This window comes from Agelaius phoeniceus, chromosome 7 (assembly GCF_051311805.1).
Source record: "Agelaius phoeniceus isolate bAgePho1 chromosome 7, bAgePho1.hap1, whole genome shotgun sequence".
Taxonomy (NCBI): Eukaryota; Metazoa; Chordata; class Aves; order Passeriformes; family Icteridae; genus Agelaius; species Agelaius phoeniceus.
In genome coordinates, this window is record NC_135271.1 from 49,105,301 (window position 1) to 49,124,492 (window position 19,192).

General features: G+C 45.6%; 1 protein-coding gene across 4 annotated transcripts in view; it reads left to right on the forward strand.

Annotated features, from left to right (window-relative positions):
• Positions 1 to 1,544: 1,544 nt before the first annotated feature.
• LYPD6 (LY6/PLAUR domain containing 6) overlaps positions 1,545 to 19,192 on the forward strand; it is a 51,584-nt gene continuing 33,936 nt past the window's right edge. For 2 of the 4 annotated variants that reach the window (XR_013183117.1, XM_077181785.1), the window contains exon 1: positions 1,545 to 2,777. Coding sequence is in view for 1 of the 4 variants with exons in the window: in XM_077181785.1 (XP_077037900.1) it covers positions 2,411 to 2,777 (367 nt within the window). In the remaining 3 variants the exon portion in view is untranslated. Of the gene's footprint in view, positions 2,778 to 6,198; positions 6,365 to 19,192 lie in introns of those variants that run through there. The other 2 variants (XM_077181786.1, XM_054636073.2) reach the window with 2 other exon arrangements.

Below are 19,192 nucleotides of genomic sequence, written 5' to 3' on the forward strand. Positions count from 1 at the left end.
CCATCTATTTTTGGGATGGGTTGGCTGCCACCTCCCTCTGTAGTGAGCCACTGAATATTTGCTGTGCCTCAGCCACTTCCACAGCTGCCACCTGATAAAATCCAGGGAGATGCTTCCTCCAACTAAAAGAAGGGAGATTAAGTTGGGTTTTAGGAAGGATTTCTTCCCTGTGAGGGTGGGCAGGCCCTGGCACAGGGTGCCCAGAGCAGCTGTGGCTGCCCCTGGATCCCTGGCGGTGCCCAAGGCCAGGCTGGAGCAATGGGACCATGGAAGGTGTCCCTGCCATGGCAGGGCTGGAATGGGATGGGATTTAGGGTTTCTTCCAGCCCAACCCAGTCTGGATTCTGGAATTCTTGGCCCAAGCAATGCCAATGCAGTCTCTGGGGCTGCTGTTCCTTCTTTCCCAGAGGGAATTCCCAGCTCCTGCCCTCTCCATCCCAGTGCCTGCTCAGCACTGAGCTCTGGGCCTCCACGCCCAGCCCTGACTCAGTCCTGACACCCAGATCTGCTTTTTAAATCTCCTGCCCGAGAAGTTCCTGCTCCAGAACCACCCCAGCCCTGCTCCTGCAGCAGGGCAGGGACTGGGATCCTTCCCTGCCCTCACAGAGATTTGTTCCTTGTTCCCTTAAAGGTTTTCCCAAAACTTTTGATTCATTGCTTTGTTCTTCTAGGCCTCATTTCAGTAATTTTTTCAAGTCCTCCGCCCTCCAGCCTTTATCTGAATTTTGGGACACACTGAGGGGGTCTGTCCTTGACCCTGACTCAGTGCTCGATTCCACAGCAATTTTCATGCAAAAGCCTAAGAAATTTTTAAAATTAACATTTAAGCTTTATTAATCCAAAGAGGAAAACATGGGCATCTCCGAGATGCCATGTAGGTAAATAATAAGTGATTAATTCATTAATTTTGCAATTAATTAAGATTAATTAAGTGATTCATTGTGATTAATTAATTAATTTTCCCACTCACCGGTTTGAGTCAGACTTTGCAGCTTTTCCAGGGAGTGATCAATGTTTATGTCAACAGAGCAAATTTTGGGAAAAGGTTTTTCCTCCAGAGGGTTGTGGGGCACTGGAACTGCTCCCCAGGGCACGGGCAAAGCCCCAAGGCTGCCAGAGCTCCAGGAACAGCTTGGGCAATGCTCTCAGGAAGGATTTCTGGGGGAATCCTCTGCAGGATGATCCTTGTGGATCCCTTCCAGCTCAGGACATTTTGGGGTTCTGTGATGATGAATGAAAATGTGCAGAGGAGAGAACGCGTGGCAGGCAGCGCTCACAACCCCGAGGTCAGGGACATCTCAGACCTGGCTGAGGGAGGTTCCATTTTGGAGATGCTCTTCCCATAAACACTGGAAGGGGAAGCAGGAGCAGCAGGGAGCAGGAAAGACCGGTGGTGCCCCCTGATTTGTGTGCTGCGAGTGAGAGAGAGGAGCTGCAGCTTCTCCCAAGAGCAATTCCTGCCTTTCTGAGCAGCTCGGCAGCCGGGGCTGATTTCATAGTAATGCCTTTTTTATGAATTGGTGCTTGGGCTGGTTTGAATATTTACTTTCTGGTTTGAATACTAGGTGGTTTGAATACTTGGTGTTTTGAATACTTTCTGCATGACTAATTAATGTCCCGAAATGAATTAAGCTGTGCTGTTAAACCTCGCCCTGTGTGCGCAAACTGCCCTTCTTCGACGTTTTTATCTCGGAATTCTCAGGGAGGGGGCATCGCCTGTTATCTAAAAGCCACTTAGCCGAGCTGAGATGTGATGTCACGCTCTGGAAAATACGTGGGGGTTTTTCGAGCTCAGCCTGCCGGGACACAGACGTGACTTGGCTGCGATAAACCTCATCACCGTCCTCGAGAGCTGCGAGCAGCAGAGAGAGCGAACCTGGCTGGGAGCTGGCAGCGGATGAGTCCCCGCGGGCTGGCGGCCGCAGTTTGGCTCGGGCGAAGCTTTGGGGAGCGCTGAGCCGGGATCAGCCGCTGATTCAGCCCGAGGGAGACGCTCCCGGCTGGAGCAGCGAGCCGGGGCTCCCCGTCACCCTCGGCAGCAGCAAAGCAGAACCGGGGAAAAAGGAAAAATAAAAAAAGAAATGGGAATGAGGTGATTCCCCAGGCTGGAACGTTTGTGCTTCGCTCCGGGATGGTGCTCGCTCCCGGCTCGCAGGATTCCTCTCCTTCCCGGCTGCTCACTCCCCGTGCTGTTGAACTCATCCGCTGCTATCCATAGGGTTTTCTCCTTCCGTCCTGGAGCACAGCCGAGCAGGATAACCGGCTGATTGTTTGATCTGTCCACACCAGCCCGGAATAAAATCTCGTTTTTAATGAAGCGCCAAGGAAAGCCGGAGCTCAGCACAATTCCCTGCCCGCCGGAGATCCTAATCTCGCCTTGCCGGCGGAGCAGAGCGGGCACTGCCGCTCCATGAGCCGGGCACGGCAGGGAGGCGAGCCCAGCCTGCTCCCGCATCCCTGGATCCGGCATTCCCGGATCCCGCATTCCCGGCTCCAGCGTCCCTGGATCCCGCACTCCCGGTTCCAGCATTGCCGGCTCCAGCACTCCCGGCTCCCGCATTCCCGGACCCCGCATTCCCGGCTCCCGCACTCCCGGATCCCGAACTCCCTGATCCCACATTCCCGGCTCCCGCATTCCCGGCTCCCGCACTCCCGGATCCCACATTCCCGGATCCCACATTCCCGGATCCCGCATTCCCGGCTCCCGGGCTGCCCCGGCCGCCGAGGGAGCGATGGAAAATCCCTGAGCCAGCGCCTGGACAATCCGTGCGGCAAAGGTACGTCCCTGTCTCTGTTTAACCCCCCCAAACAGCTTCTTTCTACCCCCTTTCCCTGTTCTTTTCTGTCTTGTTTTCCCTATTCTTTTCCCTATTGTTTTCTCTATTGTTTTCTCCATTGTTACGGCGGAAAAAGAGATTATTATTTTTTTTTTTTTAGTCGAGAAGTCGCTCGGGTTGACACGTGCTTAGCAAAACAAACCCGTGCCTGTGTGGGGTTACAGGGGAAAATGTCCATTTTTCCCTCGCTCAGCCCCGGCTCGGCGATTCCAGCCGGATTTGGGGACCCCTCGCTCCCCTCCCGGAGCAGAACGGGTTCCCCATGGGGTGAATCCCGGGATGAGCCTCGGGGGGAGCCGGAGGGGTTTTCCAGGAGCCCCCCGTGTTTGGAACCCGCCCTTCCATTCCAAACCCCCCCTTCTCCCCCCAGATTCCCGGTTTTTGGGGGTCCCAGCCACAGGGGGGGGTTCCCGGGTGTTTTTGGCTCCCGAGAGGGGATGGAGGCGCTGCGGGCTGGTCCTGCCCCGCTCCCCAGTGTGGTTATCGCTACTTTTCATTTTAATTCTGAGAGCCTCTCCATGGAAATGGGGCTCTTCACAAGTTGTTTTCCGAATGAAAGCAAAGGGAATAATTCTGTTTGTTGGGAGTAAAAGAGAGTCACGGTGCTGCTGCTGCTGCTGCTGCTGCTAAAGAGCTTCCTGATCTTCTTCTCTGCTATTTAAAAATGCTGCTCGCAAAAAAAATCATGGAATATTTTAGGTTGGAAGGGATCTTAAAGCTCATCCTATTCCAATCCCTGCTGTGGGCAGGGACGCCTTCCAGTGGTTGCTCCAAGCCCCACCCAGCCTAGCTTTGGATTAAATTAAAAATTAAAAATTAAATGAATTTCATAGATAGATAACTGTGCTTCCAGCTGTAGCCAGTGTATGTGCTCTTTCCTGCTTCAGTGGAGGGAATATTACCAATGTCTTAATAATTACTACATTCTATTCCAAAACATCACTTGCCAATACAATGAGCTGGATAATTCTTTTCTATAGCCACGTAATTTCTCCTATATTTGGGGAATTTTTACTTGGCAATGTACAGGGGCAGGTATGAAAACCTGCCCAGATTGTGGGAGTCCCTGCAGGAATATCCATCACTTTGGTTGATTTTTTCCAGTGTCAGGAGCCCGGGCTGCGGTTCATTTTTTAAAATCACTTCAAGGTTCATTTTCAGGCCACACCAGCTGCTGGGCTGATGGATTGGGAGCTTCCAGTGGGCAGAACTGGCACAATAAATGCGTTTTCTATATAAAAAATAATTATTCTGTTGCTTGAGACAGCTTGTTCAATGGGAATTGTTGTAAACCACAGAGATCCCAGTGGGAAGTGGGTGGAAACCCCCGGTGTGGCTATTAGCACACCTTCAGAACAACCTGTGCTGGATTTTTCCCTGCTTTTGTTGCTGTGGAAAAGCCATTTTGCAGCGAGATGGGAGGACCAGGCTGGCTCAGGTCTGGCGCTGGTGGTGTCAGGAGGTCAGGCTGGCTCCAAGCTCACGGAATCCCGCGGATCTCAGAGCCGTGCGTTATTTTCCTGCTGTGGAAACCCAGTGGTGCCCTTCCCTCTGCGACCGCTGCTGGAAGCAGCACAGGAAAATGCACATTTTGATGGTTTTGCCTGGCTGTGGTCAGTGCTGAGCTTGCAGGATTCAGCCCTGAGAGGGAACAGGGGTGGGGATGAGGTTTCTCCACCAGATCGGCGGCAGAACGAGCTGGAAGCAAATCCTGGGTGAGACAAACGATCCCAAAATGATTTAGCTCATTAGGACCGCTGGGACAAAATGATTCCCAACATCCACTCATTAGTTATGCAAACACCAAGGACGGGGTTTAGCCAGGCTTGCCCTCGGGTCTAACCCCGCTGCCTCCCTACAGCCCCAGGAGGTGCCAGCAGGGAGGGAATCCAACCCTTCCCATTCCCACTGGATTTATTTTTTAGGCCAGGTGCTGACATAAAAACATCTGAAAAGTCCTCCTGGCCGCGTTACAGTGGGAGGCTTGTTCCCTGTAAATCTAAAACTTTATTTATGCGTCAGCGATCCGCCGGTTCCATTATTGGGCGCTCGCGTGTCTGATCTCCAGGGCTGATTTCCTGCCACTCTCTGGTGTAAAAGTAGAGGATAAGTTACAACAGGGCTTGGAAACTGAATAAATTATTTGCTTTCAGCTCTGCTCGTCGGCAGGGCTGGGCTTTTCCAATGGAAACCCAAGTTGCATCCCACAATTTGCTGGTTAATCCAGTTTCTCACGGCCTGGATGAAAAAAGGGGTTTAAGGAGCACTAACAATAAATGCTGGGCGTCCCTCAAGATGAGTTTTAGGACCTGAGGGCAGGAAGTTCTGACCCCCCTCCTTTTCCTGCCCCGTTTTGCTCCTCGTGCCTGTCAGGTTGATGGGATGGGATGGGCAGAGTGAGTCCTTGGGGTCAATTGAGCTGAGCCCTGGGGAGAGCTGGAAGCGTCTGCTGGAGCTGCTGATGGTCTGGCTCCACAAAACTCACCCAGGGAGACCTATTTAGTGGAAATGGACTCATTTAGCTCGAAAACAAACTGTTATTTCAGCCCTGGGTGAAAGGTGCCGTGTCTGCTTTGCTGATTGGGATCTGCCTCTGGAAAGGGATCCTGGCTCTCTGGGAACACCAAAGCAGGTGCCAAGGTTGGATTTCTGGGGGCTCTTTGCCACTTTGGAGAGATTTTTACCTCTGACAATCCCTCCTTGTGGTGAAATTGGAGAGCAAGAGCAAAAGCACAAATAAATATATATGATTATGCCACCACTTTTTAAAGACTATTTTGAGTTCCATGATTTTTTTTTTGGTAGTTTGAACGACAAGACTTGCTGGAAATCCATCTTTTTTCCTACAAAGTTAATAACTCCTATTTTTTTCCCCTGTCCTAGACCCATTTTGCCCCTGGCAAATTTTCTGTGTTTTTTGTGGTGTGGTGTGACCTACTCAGAGAGGAGCAGAGCCCTTATCCCTCTGTGGCCATATGTTCCTACAAATCATCATCATTTTCCATCAGGGCTGCTATTTGGGCTCTTCCCTGCCCACTTTGTTGTCCCTGGTTGAGTTTTTATAAATCTGCTGTGGAAATTTTACGGGCTTCACAGCAGAAATGTGTGTCTGGAGGCAGGACTCCTTCCCCACCAACAATGAAGTATTGTTAACCCCAATAAAAATCTATTTTGGACATCTGTACACCCAATAAACCCACGGTTTATCCCTTGGCACGTGTTAAAACGGGGGAAAAATCCAGTATAAACGGCCGTTTGTTCATTGCCCAGTTGTGCCTACGTGATCCCAGCTGAGCCCCTGCTCCAGTGATTCCCTGTGAATCCACAATATTCCCATTTACGGGGCTGCCAGCAGTGCCAGGGCAGGGAGTTAAGAGCGGGGCTCTCTCCCAGGGGATGCTGCAGATGCTCTCAGCAGGAGCTGTGCCTCCTCCCCGGGCTTGGCTTCGCTGGAAAACGCAGGAAACCCTCAAAGCTGGCATGGATTTGGGATGATGACATAAAATATCCCTCCTGCTGCTCCGTCGGTGGGTATTCCTAGGCAAGCTCTTCCAGGGGCCTCCTGATTTTATATAAATTGTTAAATATTCTCTATTAGGTTGCTAATTATTCTATGTAATCTGCTAAATATGCTATACAAATAGCTAAATATGCTATACAAATAGCTAAATATTCTATATAAAATGCTAAAAATATACAAATATTCCTGAGTAAGCTCTTCCAGGGGCTTCCTGATTTGATATAAATTGTTAAATATTCTCTATTAAGTTGCTAATTATTCTATGTAATCTGCTAAATATGCTATACAATAGCTAAAATATTCTATATAAATTGCTAAATATTCCATATAAAATGCTAAAAATATACAAATATTCCTGAGTAAGCTCTTCCAGGGGCTTCCTGATTTTATATAAATTGTTAAATATTCTCTATTAGGTTGCTAATTATTCTACATAATCTGCTAAATATGCTATACAAATAGCTAAATATTCTATATAAATTGCTAAATATTCTATGTAAATTGCTAAATATTCTATATAATCTGCTAAATATGCTATAGAAATAGCTAAATCCTCTTTATAAATTCCTAAATATTCTATATAAACAGCCAAATATGCCATATAAATAGCCAAATACTCTTTATAATTTGCTAAATATTCTACATAATCTGCTAAATATGCTATAGAAATAGCTAATTATTCTATATAAATTGCTACATATTCTATATAAGTTGCTAGATATTCTATATAAACAGCTAAATATGCCATATAAATAGCTAAATACTCTATAGAAATAGCTAAATGCTCAATATAAGCTTCTAAATATTCTATATAAAATGCTAAGTATTCTCTATAAACTGCTAAATATTCTACATGAACTGCCAAATATGATAGGAAAAGATGAGAGGAATTACCTCAATTATAATTAAAATTTTATCATGTTTTCCTTTTACGTCTTTTATTGGTTTAATGCCAATTATTCCTGTATTTTATCAAATTCTGGGTGGTTTTTTTTGGTTTTTTTTTTTTTTTTTTTGCATTCTCTTCCTCTACAAGTGCCTTGAATAGAATAACATAAATTCCTCTCATGGAATTCTGCCTACAATTATTTCCTATCAGTCAGCCCTGAGCTTTTGTGTGGCTCTGCTTTCATCTCCTGAGCTGCTGTGCAGACAAATTCCGACTCTCAGGCAGGTGCCAGGCTCGCTGTGGGATGATCCCTGTGGATACTGCAGGGATTTGGCTGGAAAAATGGGAATATTTCAGCATCAGGCAGGTTGCAGAATCCCTGGGGTTCGTCCCAAGGAGGAAGTTAAGTGCTAAAAGAAAAAAACCCAAAAAAAGTATAAAACCAGATTAACAGAGGAAAATTATTGGGATTCAGGTTTGGTTTGCAGTGCAGGGAATAAAAGGACTCTGGAAAAGGGGAAGTCATGGAAGGGAGAGTGTTTTCCTGGTGGTTTGTATCCAGAAATGCTGAAGGCTGCACACTCCTAATCTTGCCTAATTTTGAGCTTATTAAAAGTGGGTTTTAAATGCCCTGGGGTAGTTTTAAAAAAGTCCTCAAAAATTTATTTTCTCAGGAAATTTCGTGAACTGCTGCTGTTAGTCCTTATTTATTAATTAATTAATTAATTTACTCACTGATAATGTTGTCCCCTGAAATAGTTGGAAATTTTTGACTCAGCCCCTGTTGCCTTTCACTGTTATCATTTCTTGGTCCAGGCAGAGATTCCCAGCTGGAATCACCTCACAGGGTGAGTCCAGTGTTTGCCAGCTCTGCTCCTGGACTGCAGCTGAGGCGATTGCAGCTCACTGTCCTTCTGTGCCATAGAATTCACACTTCTGTTACAGAAATCAGGGATTTTTGGGTCTGGCTGGTGGAGGGAAGGGCTTGACAAGCTCGTTTTTGGTGATTAATCAGCTGTAGGATGGATTTTTTTAATCTAAATATTGTGTGTCTGGAGGAGAAGGTGGAGTAATGCCATAAATGCATGCCACAAAGTCACCTGAAAATGAGGTTGGTAGGAAGGAGAAAGACAAACTAAAATATTCTCCATTAAACCCCTGGATTTCTCTTTGCCAGCTGCTGCAGATTTCAATTTATTTGCTGTTACACATCGACAAACACAATTTTTGAATAAATGAAGCAAATTCCGTCAGGTTACTCTTCAGACGTTATTTTTGAGGAATTCAATAAAACACTTTAAAAAAAAAACTTGAAAAACCACTTATTAAAATTTATTAATAAAATAAAATTGGGCAGATGTGCTTCAGCAGTGTTCCCAAAGAGCCCTGGTGGGACAGGGAACAATGGCTCTTGTCCCCAGAAGAATGGGAGCCCTTGATGAAATGTCAGCATCTCCAGGCCTCGCTCTGTGCATCTGCTGCTCAAGTCATGGGGTCTCGTGGGCTCTCCTGGCCAGAATCCCAAAGGGCAGCACTTGGATTCCACAGCCCAAATATTGATTTAATGGGGGCTTTGCACTTTGATTCCACAGCCCAAATATTGATTTAATGGGGGCTCTGCACGTGCAGTTTATTTAGAGTTGATTTGTGTGTTTGTAGAAATGTTTTAAATGTCCCCACATAAGGCTTGTGGTAAATCTAAATATATTAAATAAAATAGACCATTTTAACTTCTAGATTTTTAAATTTTTTTTTTATGTATTACTCTGTTTTTTATACAAATTTGGCCAATTCAGTATATTTAAATATTTAATGGGGTAGAATTTCTTTTTGCATGTTTTATTTTCTCTACACCTACCAAGCTCTTTGTTTTTTGTGCACAGCCAGCCTTTCCCTACCTCCAATATTTCATCACAGGGAGTTTGTTTTCCTGGGATCCTTGTGCTCCTTTAACAAGATTCTAAAGCCAAACCAGTGCAGGGCTGGATTTCATGGAAATCCCGCCTGCTTTTAGGGCTCTCCTTCTTCCCAGACGTACATTTGGGGCTAAACTGCCGAGGAAGCAGATGCCAGTCTGCAGATATTAAGAGTTAAAATCTCTTGAGATGTCTTCATGCTCTTAAGGAGCTTCCAGCCCTCTCCAGGAAGATCCAAGGGGCCGGCGAGGGCGGCGCCGGCGCGGGAGGAGAGGGTGAGCGCGGGGCTGGGACCCAGCGTTGGGAACCATCCATAAATACCAAATCTGGACCCTTGGGATGCCCACCGGGATTCTGTGGAGGTGTTTTCCAAGGAGGTTGTTTGGTGGTTCAGAGGTTTTTGGGGTATCCATGGAGGTAGGAATGTGGGGAGGTTTGTGGGGAGTGAAAATGTTGTGGGTCCGTCGCATCCCAAGGAAAGTTCAAGTGGCCTTGTCGTCCTCATTTTACCTCCTGTCTCTGCTGGGTGATGAATGTCTGTCCATCCGTAGATAAATATAGAAAAAAATACATCTAAAATATCTGCTCTATCCACCTAAAATATCTATTTTATCCATCTGAAATATCTGTTTCCTGTAACTCTATAAAGCCTGTACACAAATACTGACATCTCCATATTGATCAGCTGGCCTCCAAGGATGGAGAAGGTTTTAAAGTTGTTTTTCCAGCTGCATTCTAAGGATGGGAAAAAATAAGTTTCACTGCTGTTAAGTGGTTTTCAGCTTGTATCTGCCAGGCCATGCCCTGCTTAAACATTTAGTATGGTACAAAGCATCTTTGGGACATTTAACAATGTTTTTAAAATTAATATCACCATCTTCATATTTTTTTCCAGATAACAGAGATTTTAAACAGCTTTTACCTTGGGTTTAGATATAATATTTAAGTGGGAAAAAGGAAAGAGGTGGTTTTTCAGTGGTTTTTATCCTAGGGAGTGTTTTATTGTGGAATTGCTTTATGGAGAAAATTTTAATTGGGGCAACCAAGAGTGTTGTTAAATGAATGAATATTTACCTGCTTTGAGTTTTATATCCACTCAAATATTTGATCTGGAAATGACATTTGGTGTTGTTTGGTGTTCAGACAACAAGGCCTTGCTTTTTGGGACTGGCAAAATAAAAATCTTGAGCATGATCCAATTTAACAACAAATTCCCAGCAACCATCCTGGCCCCAAGGACACCACATGCCCTGTGTCTGAGGAAGTTGATTTTTACAACTTTGGGTCTTATCCTGGTTTGTAATTCCATTTTTTTTCCACAGTTGGGACACTTCAGAGTTTTCTCTCTTCCTTTCTCTGTTGGATTTTGGGATATTTTTTTGGGTTTTTTGGTGTCTGGTGAGGTACTGATGGGAGTGCAAAGTTTCCTTGGCTGGAGGATGGTCCCATCATGGAATGTTCATTGACCTCCCAACCTTCCCTTCCTTTCCAGCCTGGCCAAACGCCCTGATGGATGCAAGTGAGAAGTTGTGTAACTTGACAAAATCCTCTTTTCCCTAGGGAACCATACTGAAAATGGGATCTGAAGGATGAAAAAGGGGAAAATAAGCAACAGCACAGGCTGGATCCAGTTGCATTTTTGCCTGTCTGCAGTGAAAGAGGACGGGGGGAACCATGGGGTGGGATTTGGTGGTGGGATTTGAGGTGGGAACCCCCCATGGATGGAGCTGGGCCTTGTTTCTCCCCTCGCCTTGAAAGTCTGCTGGCAGTAAAACTTTTTAGCACTTCTAATAATTGAAAAGTCCTGATTTCCTCGCTGGAATTAAATGCCTTTTAGTGGATTAGTTTGAATCACATCCACTAAGAGCTCGATCATCTGCCAGCCCCGAGAGTTGGGCCAAAGCTTTGTAAATTAATGAGCTCAAGGTGATTAGGACAGGTTGGGTGCTTTGGACCCTGCACCAAATTGTCCCCGAGCAAGGTGTGGAGCTCTGGGCGTCTGTCACTTCTTTTTCCCATTTTCATTTGGGTTCCTGGGTTGGGAGGGGGTTTTGGAAAGGGATTTTCCTGGCTTGGCTGCCAAAACCATGAAGGGAACCGTGTGATGCCACATGAAAATTATGTTGAGGTCCCAAAAGTAGAAGCAACATAATAACCACACTTGTAGCTGGGATAATTCCAATTCCAGTCTCAGTCCAAGGATATTTATCCTTGTATCCAGGATCAATCCACAGAATGTTTTATGGGAATATGAAACAACTGAAACCTCTGTGGGAAGGGGAGTTTAAGTCTTGCATCCATGTTTTTGTGTGAATGGAAAAATGTCTTGGGACAAATATGTTGGTACATCTTTATTTAAAGTGTGGGATTTGCACAGAGTTTTGTGGATAGTGGAGCATCTTCCCCATGGATTCTTGGCTCGGAGTCAAGGGGAGGAACTGAGCTTTTATGACCCAACAGGGCAAGTTGTGGGCACGGCTTTAGCACACATTTTATCCATAATTTCTTTCTAAAAATGTGGTAACTTGCAGTAAAATGTGGCTTTCCTTGGAGGTAAGGAAGACTCTGGTGTTTCCTAAACTCTCGGGTGATGGAATCTGAATTCCCACAGGTGCTTGTGGTCCCTAGGACAGTTTGATGGGTTTGAGAGTGAAGGCCTCATCCCCAAGGCTGATCCCACACCTGCCTGCTGCTTTGCATCCTGCATCTTCAGGAGATGAGAGCAATTCCAAACCTGAGTTTAGTTTAAACTCAGTTTAGTTTTTTTAGTTTAAAATTCCTGATGTGCATTGATGCCCATGTTTATCTTCAGTTTTTCCTCCTGATCAACATCCATGGAGGAGAGCTGGAATTAGAGAATTCTCTCCAATCCAAACCATTCCATAACTCATATTATCATTGCTTTTCCAAGGAAATTTTTCCTCACATTTCTTCCCGTGTTTCCCTGAGCATGGTTTGTGCTGTTGGGTATCAGAAGCTTTCTGGAGGGAGGATTATTTTCAAGGTGTTCTGTCCTGAAAAGATTCCATGTGCTTCCAGCAGCTGTCAGCAGGATCTGGGAGGGCTGGATGAGTGCTCTTGGGTCTGTCTGAGCTCTGTTTGTTGGAATTTTCATGTTGTTTTGAAGCGTTTTGGGTAAGAATTTAATATCTACTTGTTCTTTTCAAATCCAAAATTCCCGCAGCTCACCTGGCTGGATAATACAGCACTTCCTGAGCTTGTTTTGGGTCTCTGATGTGTAAAATTGAGCACTGAGGTTGCTTAAAGAAAACATCACCATCACCAGGTCTTGGCTGCTGGTGGTGAGAGAGAAATCTCCTGAGTCCCTTTGTGGCTGGAACCTTCTGTGGCAAATCCTAGGGTGAGAATTTGGATTATCCCTCAGGTGAGACCCCACCTGCAGAGCTGCCTCAGGCTCTGGGCCTGACATCAGAAGGTTCTGGAGCAGATCCAGAGGAGGCCCTGGACATGCTCCAAGGCTGGAGCTCCTCTGGAGCCAGGCTGGGAGAGCTGGGAATGTTCCCCTGGAGAAGGGAAGGATCCAGGCAGAGCCCAGAGCCCCTGGCAGGGCCTGAAGGGGCTCCAGGAGAGCTGGAGAGGGACTGGGGACAAGGGATGGAGGGACAGGAGCCAGGGAATGGCTCCCAGTGCCAGAGGGCAGGGATGGATGGGACATTGGGAATTGGGAATTCCTGGCTGGGCTGGGATTCCCAGAGCAGCTGGGGCTGCCCCTGGATCCCTGGCAGTGCCCAAGGCAGCAGCCTGGGATGATGGAAGGTGTCCAGGTTGGAACTGGATGAGCCCCAGGTCCCTTCCCACCCAAACCATCCCACTGTGGCTGGAGCTGCATCTCCCATCCCATTCCTTCAGGTGTGGGGATCGAGCAGCTCCTTGGGAATGGCTGGGCTGGGAGCTCCTGCCAGGACCTCTCTGTGTCTCTGCCCTGATTCAAACTCAGACACATCCCAAAAGAGCCCACACTGGGTTTCTGCTCCAGAGCTGATGGGGTGATAAGATGGGAGCTGTGCCTGGAGCTGGACATTGAGGTTCCTATGAACCCTCAGGGTAGCACTGCAAAAATGCTCTTTTGTTCCCAGTTTTGCACAGGAAGCTCATTTTGGCTTCTTTTAATATCACAGCTCGATCTGGCAGGGAGTCAGAGCTTCAGCTCCATGACCTCATATATCTGGCACAGAGCATGGCTTGGAGCTCCACAAAGCAGCCCCTGATAATAAATGAAAAATGTGAAGTATCTGCAAGTCTGTCATAACAGGAGAAGGTTGAACAGCACGTTTTTTATTTCTTCTCTTCCCTTTCGAGGTGAAAAATGAATTTTTCTGAGCTGTGATCAGGATTCCAGAGGATGAGCAAGACCAGGGGGGGAAGTTCTGGGTTTTGCTCTGTCCCTGCTGTGGCTGTTGGGGCTGAAAATCCACCTGATCTCCCAGAGTGGTGCCTCCACCTCCACATTTATCAGGGAATTGGAGCCATGAGGGCTGAATGAATGGATATTTTCATATTTATGTTCATATTTATGGCTGCCTTCCATAAATTTAGGAAGGGATCTTAAAGCTCATCCCATTCCAGCCCCTGCCACAGGCACCTTCCACTATCCCAGGTTGCTCCAAGCCCCGTCCAACCTGGCCTTGGAATTTTACTTTGTTTTTATTATTTTCCTTTTGGTATTTTTAAATTATTATTTACTGAAAAACTCTAAAGCAAAGACTTAAAACACTGATTATTTCCTATTCTGAGGCAAACAATTTTCATGGCCAGACTGGGTGAAAATTTAGGATTTAAGGTGTGGAAGAAACAAATTCCCTGTGGAGGGATGAGACTTTTCCTGCTTATCCGTTAATTCTGTTGCATAGAGGAGAAGGCCTGGATTATAAAAACAAAACCAAACTGCTCAAACTTCTCTTTGTTATTTTTATTTTTTAAAATTTATTTCTTTGACATTTTGACCTGGAGCAATGCTTTTGGTCAGGTGATTCTGGTAAACAAAGATCCCACACCTGAGCAGAGGTGGGAAACTGTTCCCTAATTAATTCCTGGTGCTCCTCCCACTGCTGGGTGACTTTAAAGGAGCTCAGGGAGCTCCTGGTCCCTGGTTTGGTTCTGCTCACCTCATCCTGCTGCTCTGGAGCCCTTTGGCTCCCTGCCCTCTACAGAAAGGTAGGTTTTTAAATCACTTTTTGATTTGTGAAGGGTTTTTATGGAGAAGATGAGGGACCTGGATGACAAAGGAGGAGTTGGGACTGCTCTGGTTGGGCTCCAGTGCTTGGAAGCCCAAATTAATTGATTTAGAAATTGTGGTGCTCAGAGCTGTGACCTCAGCTATGAGTTTATGTGTAGAGCTGCACTGGGGGTAGGCGGGGCCAAGATTTTGGGTGGATTCCAAGATTTCTGCAGGGTCTGGGCCCTGTGGGAGCTGCTCCCACTCAGGCTTTGCAGGAGGAGGCTCCTCTCCCTGATGCCTCAGGTTTTGGCTTTTATTTAATTTTTCAGGCTCTGTGCTGCTTTAGTGAGCAGTTCTGAGCTTCACATTCAGCGGTGCTGAGCTCTGTGCACAGAGCAGGGAGACAAAACAATTCCTGCTCCAGCTGGGCACCAAGGACAAATGACCCAAATCTCAGCCCAGGAGCACAAACCCCGTGGGCTGGAGAGAGAAAAACAAGCAGGGTGGGACTGCAGGGGCTAAAGCTGGGATGGGACAATGAACTGCAAGGTGCAAATGGAGCAGAACTGATCCCAGGGACAGAGCCCGGGAGCGCTGGTGCATTTTGGGGCCATTTTGGTTCATCTTGGGTGCAGCCCTGGCTGGGCTCTGGTGCTGCCCAAGGTGGATCCATGGAGGAGATGCTTGGAATGAATCCCTGCTTTATTCTGGGACTCTGCCCAGCCCCTGCTCCAGGGCAGCCTCAAGGCCTCAGTGTCCCTCTGGAGTTAGGGTTTGAGGCCAGTGGGATTTCCTGCTGATTTCAAGGAAAACAGAGCAGCTGAAGTGTCTACTCCTGGCAATTTCTGGTTTCCATGTGGAAACCATTTATTTTCCACGTGGAAACAATTTATTTTGAAATATATTAGCAAATCTTCCTGACTTCCACTGGGCAGGCCTGGCCAGGGCCTCACCACCCTCACAGGGGAGGCTTTTTCCCAATATCCCACATAATCCTCCTCTCTTTCAGTTTAAAGCCAAAAGTTGTGGCTGCCCCTGGATCCCGGGCAGTGTCCAAGGCCAGGCTGGATGGGGTTTGGAGCCCCCTGGGACAGTGGAAGGTGTCCCTGCCATGGCAGGAGTTGATTGGGATGAATTTTACATCCCTTCCAACCCAAACATTCCGCAATTCCTTGGATTTTATATTATAATATTAATCATTATATTAAAATATAGGATAGTTATAATAATATGCAATTAGATGTCACAATAAATTATAATATTTTCTTATATAATCATTGCAACCAGCTCTGACACACTGGCACTGCCAACTGCAGGCCTTCATTTCCAACTATGACCAGAGCTGACTTCACTCCTGAGTTGGCTGGAAGTGTTCAATGATCAAAGAAAGAAGAAAATTCCTTTTTCTAAACACCTTCCTTCCTTTATTTGTTTGAGATGTTTACATAATTAGACATCATGGAAATTAAAGCAGTGTTTCAGTGCCAAAAAACTCTCTCTGCTGGTGTCTGGTCATTGATATTAGGAAGTAATCTATATTTTTAACTATAATATCCTTGGAAAGGCCATCATTCCTAAAAGGAATCCTGACCTGATTATTTTTTCCATGAGGCCTCAGTGACATATAAAAAAAAATTAATTAAAATAATGGCACAAAAAAATAATTTGGAATTCCTTTTATCACACCTGTTTCCATGTATCCTCTGGACCAGTGGGATTTTTGAATTTCCAGCCCATTTTCTAGTCAGTCTGTTGGCTTTAGGGAGCAAATTTTCATCATGCTTTAATCTAGGCTGTTTTAATTTAAGTTTTTTTCTTTTCTGTAATGTTGTGGACTGGCCAGGTTGTGCTCTCTGCTCTGTCTTGCACTGGCTGTGCTGATCCAGGGGCAATCCTTTGGTATTCCCAAGATTCCTACACCATTCTGGAGGTGGTTTCTCAATGATTATGGGGCTAAAAAAATAAATATAGTAAAATATAATTATGTCATCATATTGCTTGAGTTGGGAAACAAAACCATACAAAGCTTTGGTTCAAATATTTTAAATTTAAATGGGTTTATGTTGTCTTAAATATTCTTTTGTGTTTGTTGAGGTAAAACATGGAAGTGTTGTGGAATGACTTTCTTGGAAGCCTCTTTTCTCTCAAGGAAAAGCAGGAAGAGGTGCCCTTGGAGGGTTGTTATTTACAGTGGAATTTGTTACTGTCAGCATGGAAATAATTGGCAGAAAAGGTCAATTTGTGAGAAATCAGCAGCTGAAAAATCTGAGTATTTTCAACATTTCCCTGGTCAGACACAGATTGCTCCATGAATTTGGGGCAGGATGAGAGCGGAGATCAGATCTAATGGAAACCAATAAATCACAGGGAACACGTCAGTGGTGATGCAGGGAAAGTTATGGATTGTGGCCTGTGGAATTCCAGGTGATTCATGGGGGAAAATGAAGCCATGCTGAAATCAAGGGGCTGCATTTTGGGAATGTTTTGTGCTTTTAGCATGTTCTGGAGGTGAGTGTTTGAGGCAGATGAGTCGGAGCACGATTTTGAGCGATTCTTCATATAAGATAACATCTCTGAGCTGGCAGACTCCTGAATTCCTGGTGATGTTCCAAAAAAACCTTGGGAAAGTGGACTTGGTCATGCCAAGGGGATGAGGCATTCAGCATGGGGCAGGGCAGATGAGGAGAGGTTTAAAGTTTAATTAACACCAAGGAGGGGTTTGGTTTTAATTGATGTGCCACAAAAGGCTTCTGTTTTCCTCATTTGGTTATGGGGCGAGGTGGAAAGGAGATGTGGGGGCCTAAAGGGGCTCCAGGAGAGTTGGAGAGGGAATTTAGACAAGGGATGGAGAGACAGGACACTGGGAATGGCTTCCACTGCCAGAGGGCAGGGATGGATGGGACATTGGGAATTGGGAATTCCTGGCTGGGCTGGGATTGCCAGAGCACCTGGGGCTGCCCCTGGATCCCTGGCAGTGCCCAAGGCCAGGCTGGAGCAGCCTGGGAATGGTGGAAGGTGTCCCTGCCATGGCAGGGGGTGGAATTGATGCCTTGAGAAGGCTTCCCAAGAACAAAGTCCCAGAATAAAGCAGGGATTCATTCCAAGGATCTCCTCCATGGATCCACCTTGGGCAGCACCAGAGCCCAGCCAGGGCTGCACCCAAGATGAACCAAAATGGCCCCAAAATGCACCAGCGCTCCCGGGCTCTGTCCCTGGGATCAGTTCTGCTCCATTTGCATCTTGCAGTTCATTGTCCCATTCCAGCTTTAGCCCCTGCAGTCCCACCGTGCTTGTTTTTCTCTCTCCAGCCCACGGGGTTTGTGCTCCTGGGCTGAGATTTGGCTCATTTGTCCTTGGTGCCCAGCTGGAGCAGGAATTGTTTTGTCTCCCTGCTCTGTGCACAGAGCTCAGCAGCACTGAGTGTGAAGCTCAGAGCTACACACTAAAGCAGCACAGGGTCTGCAAAATATAAATCTAAAACCTGAGGCATCAGAAAAGGATCACCTTTAAGTCCTTCCAACCCAAACCAGTCTGGGATTCCATCAAACTTGTTCCAAGCACTTGTGTTTGTCTCCATCCTGAACATCCCATCCCCTTCCCAGCTCAGCTCCTGCTCCCTTTCCCTGCTGATCTCAGGCAGAGTCCAGCCCTTTGTCCAGGCTCCTGGGTGTGGTTATTGTCCTTCATTCTCCTGTTTTTTATGTTTATTTTCATTTTTTATTTTTATATTACCCAAACCAGGGTTTTCCATTCTCATGGGCACTGGGTGTTATCCCCGTGACCCTCAGGATTTATCTCATGAGCATTCCAGGAAGATCCTCAATTGTTTTCAGGCCCCTTTTCAGCTGAGCTCATTTTTAGGAAGCTGTATTCATGCCAGCATGATTTTTGCCACAAACCAGAAATATTCTGCTTATTCTGAATAAAATGCTGTTATTTTGGAAAAATTTCCTCTATCCAGGCACTGTAGTTTCAGGAAAATTAACTTTTCCTATCCTCGGGCACTGTTGTTATTTGCAGTTAACCCTGAATAAACACAGCAAATAATCCATGAGCTCCAGGGAATTATTTCTGGTGGGTTGAAGCAACAATTGGATGAAAAAAATAAACAACCCCAAAAACCCCTAAAACCCACCAAAATAACTGAAAAAACAACAATAATCCTTTTGTGACATTGCTTTAAAATTATAAGGTTTGTTTTGGTGTGAAATCCATTAGAATGAGAGCCTGGTTCTCTGCTGGCAGAACTGTTGAGTATCTTGGTTTATTTTATTTATTAAATAAATATTAAATAGATAATTAAATTATTTATTTCTTAAATAAATATCACTATTAAATAAAAATTAAATTAATTCATTAAATTAATCTATTTACTCTTACTAAAACCAAATTTGTGCCTCAGCTTTCTGACCTGCTGGCAGACAGTTATGGGTCACAGGAATATTTTCCTGCTTAGCTGTGGAACATAACAGGATTTTTCAATATAATATTGTGATGTTCTCACACTTTTCACTATGTGATAAATACACATTAAAATTGATTGGCAGTGTTTATCTACAAGGGAAAAGCAGGGAGGGTAATGAACTTGTGCAAAAATTGAATTAAAAATTAAATCTACAAGGAAATGGGTGCTATGGGAGTGAAACATCCCTGCTTATTGCTGGAGTTTTCTGCAGTTAATGCACTTTATAAATAGCTTCCTCCTAACTGAACTTGGAACAGCAAAATTGTTCGTTTTAGCATCAGAAAAATGAATTAAGATTAATTCAGTTATTCAGAGTATTTGGTCCATCTGTACATTGTAATGACATAAATGAAAGGGAGTGACTTTCTGCACAAGGGTAAAGAATT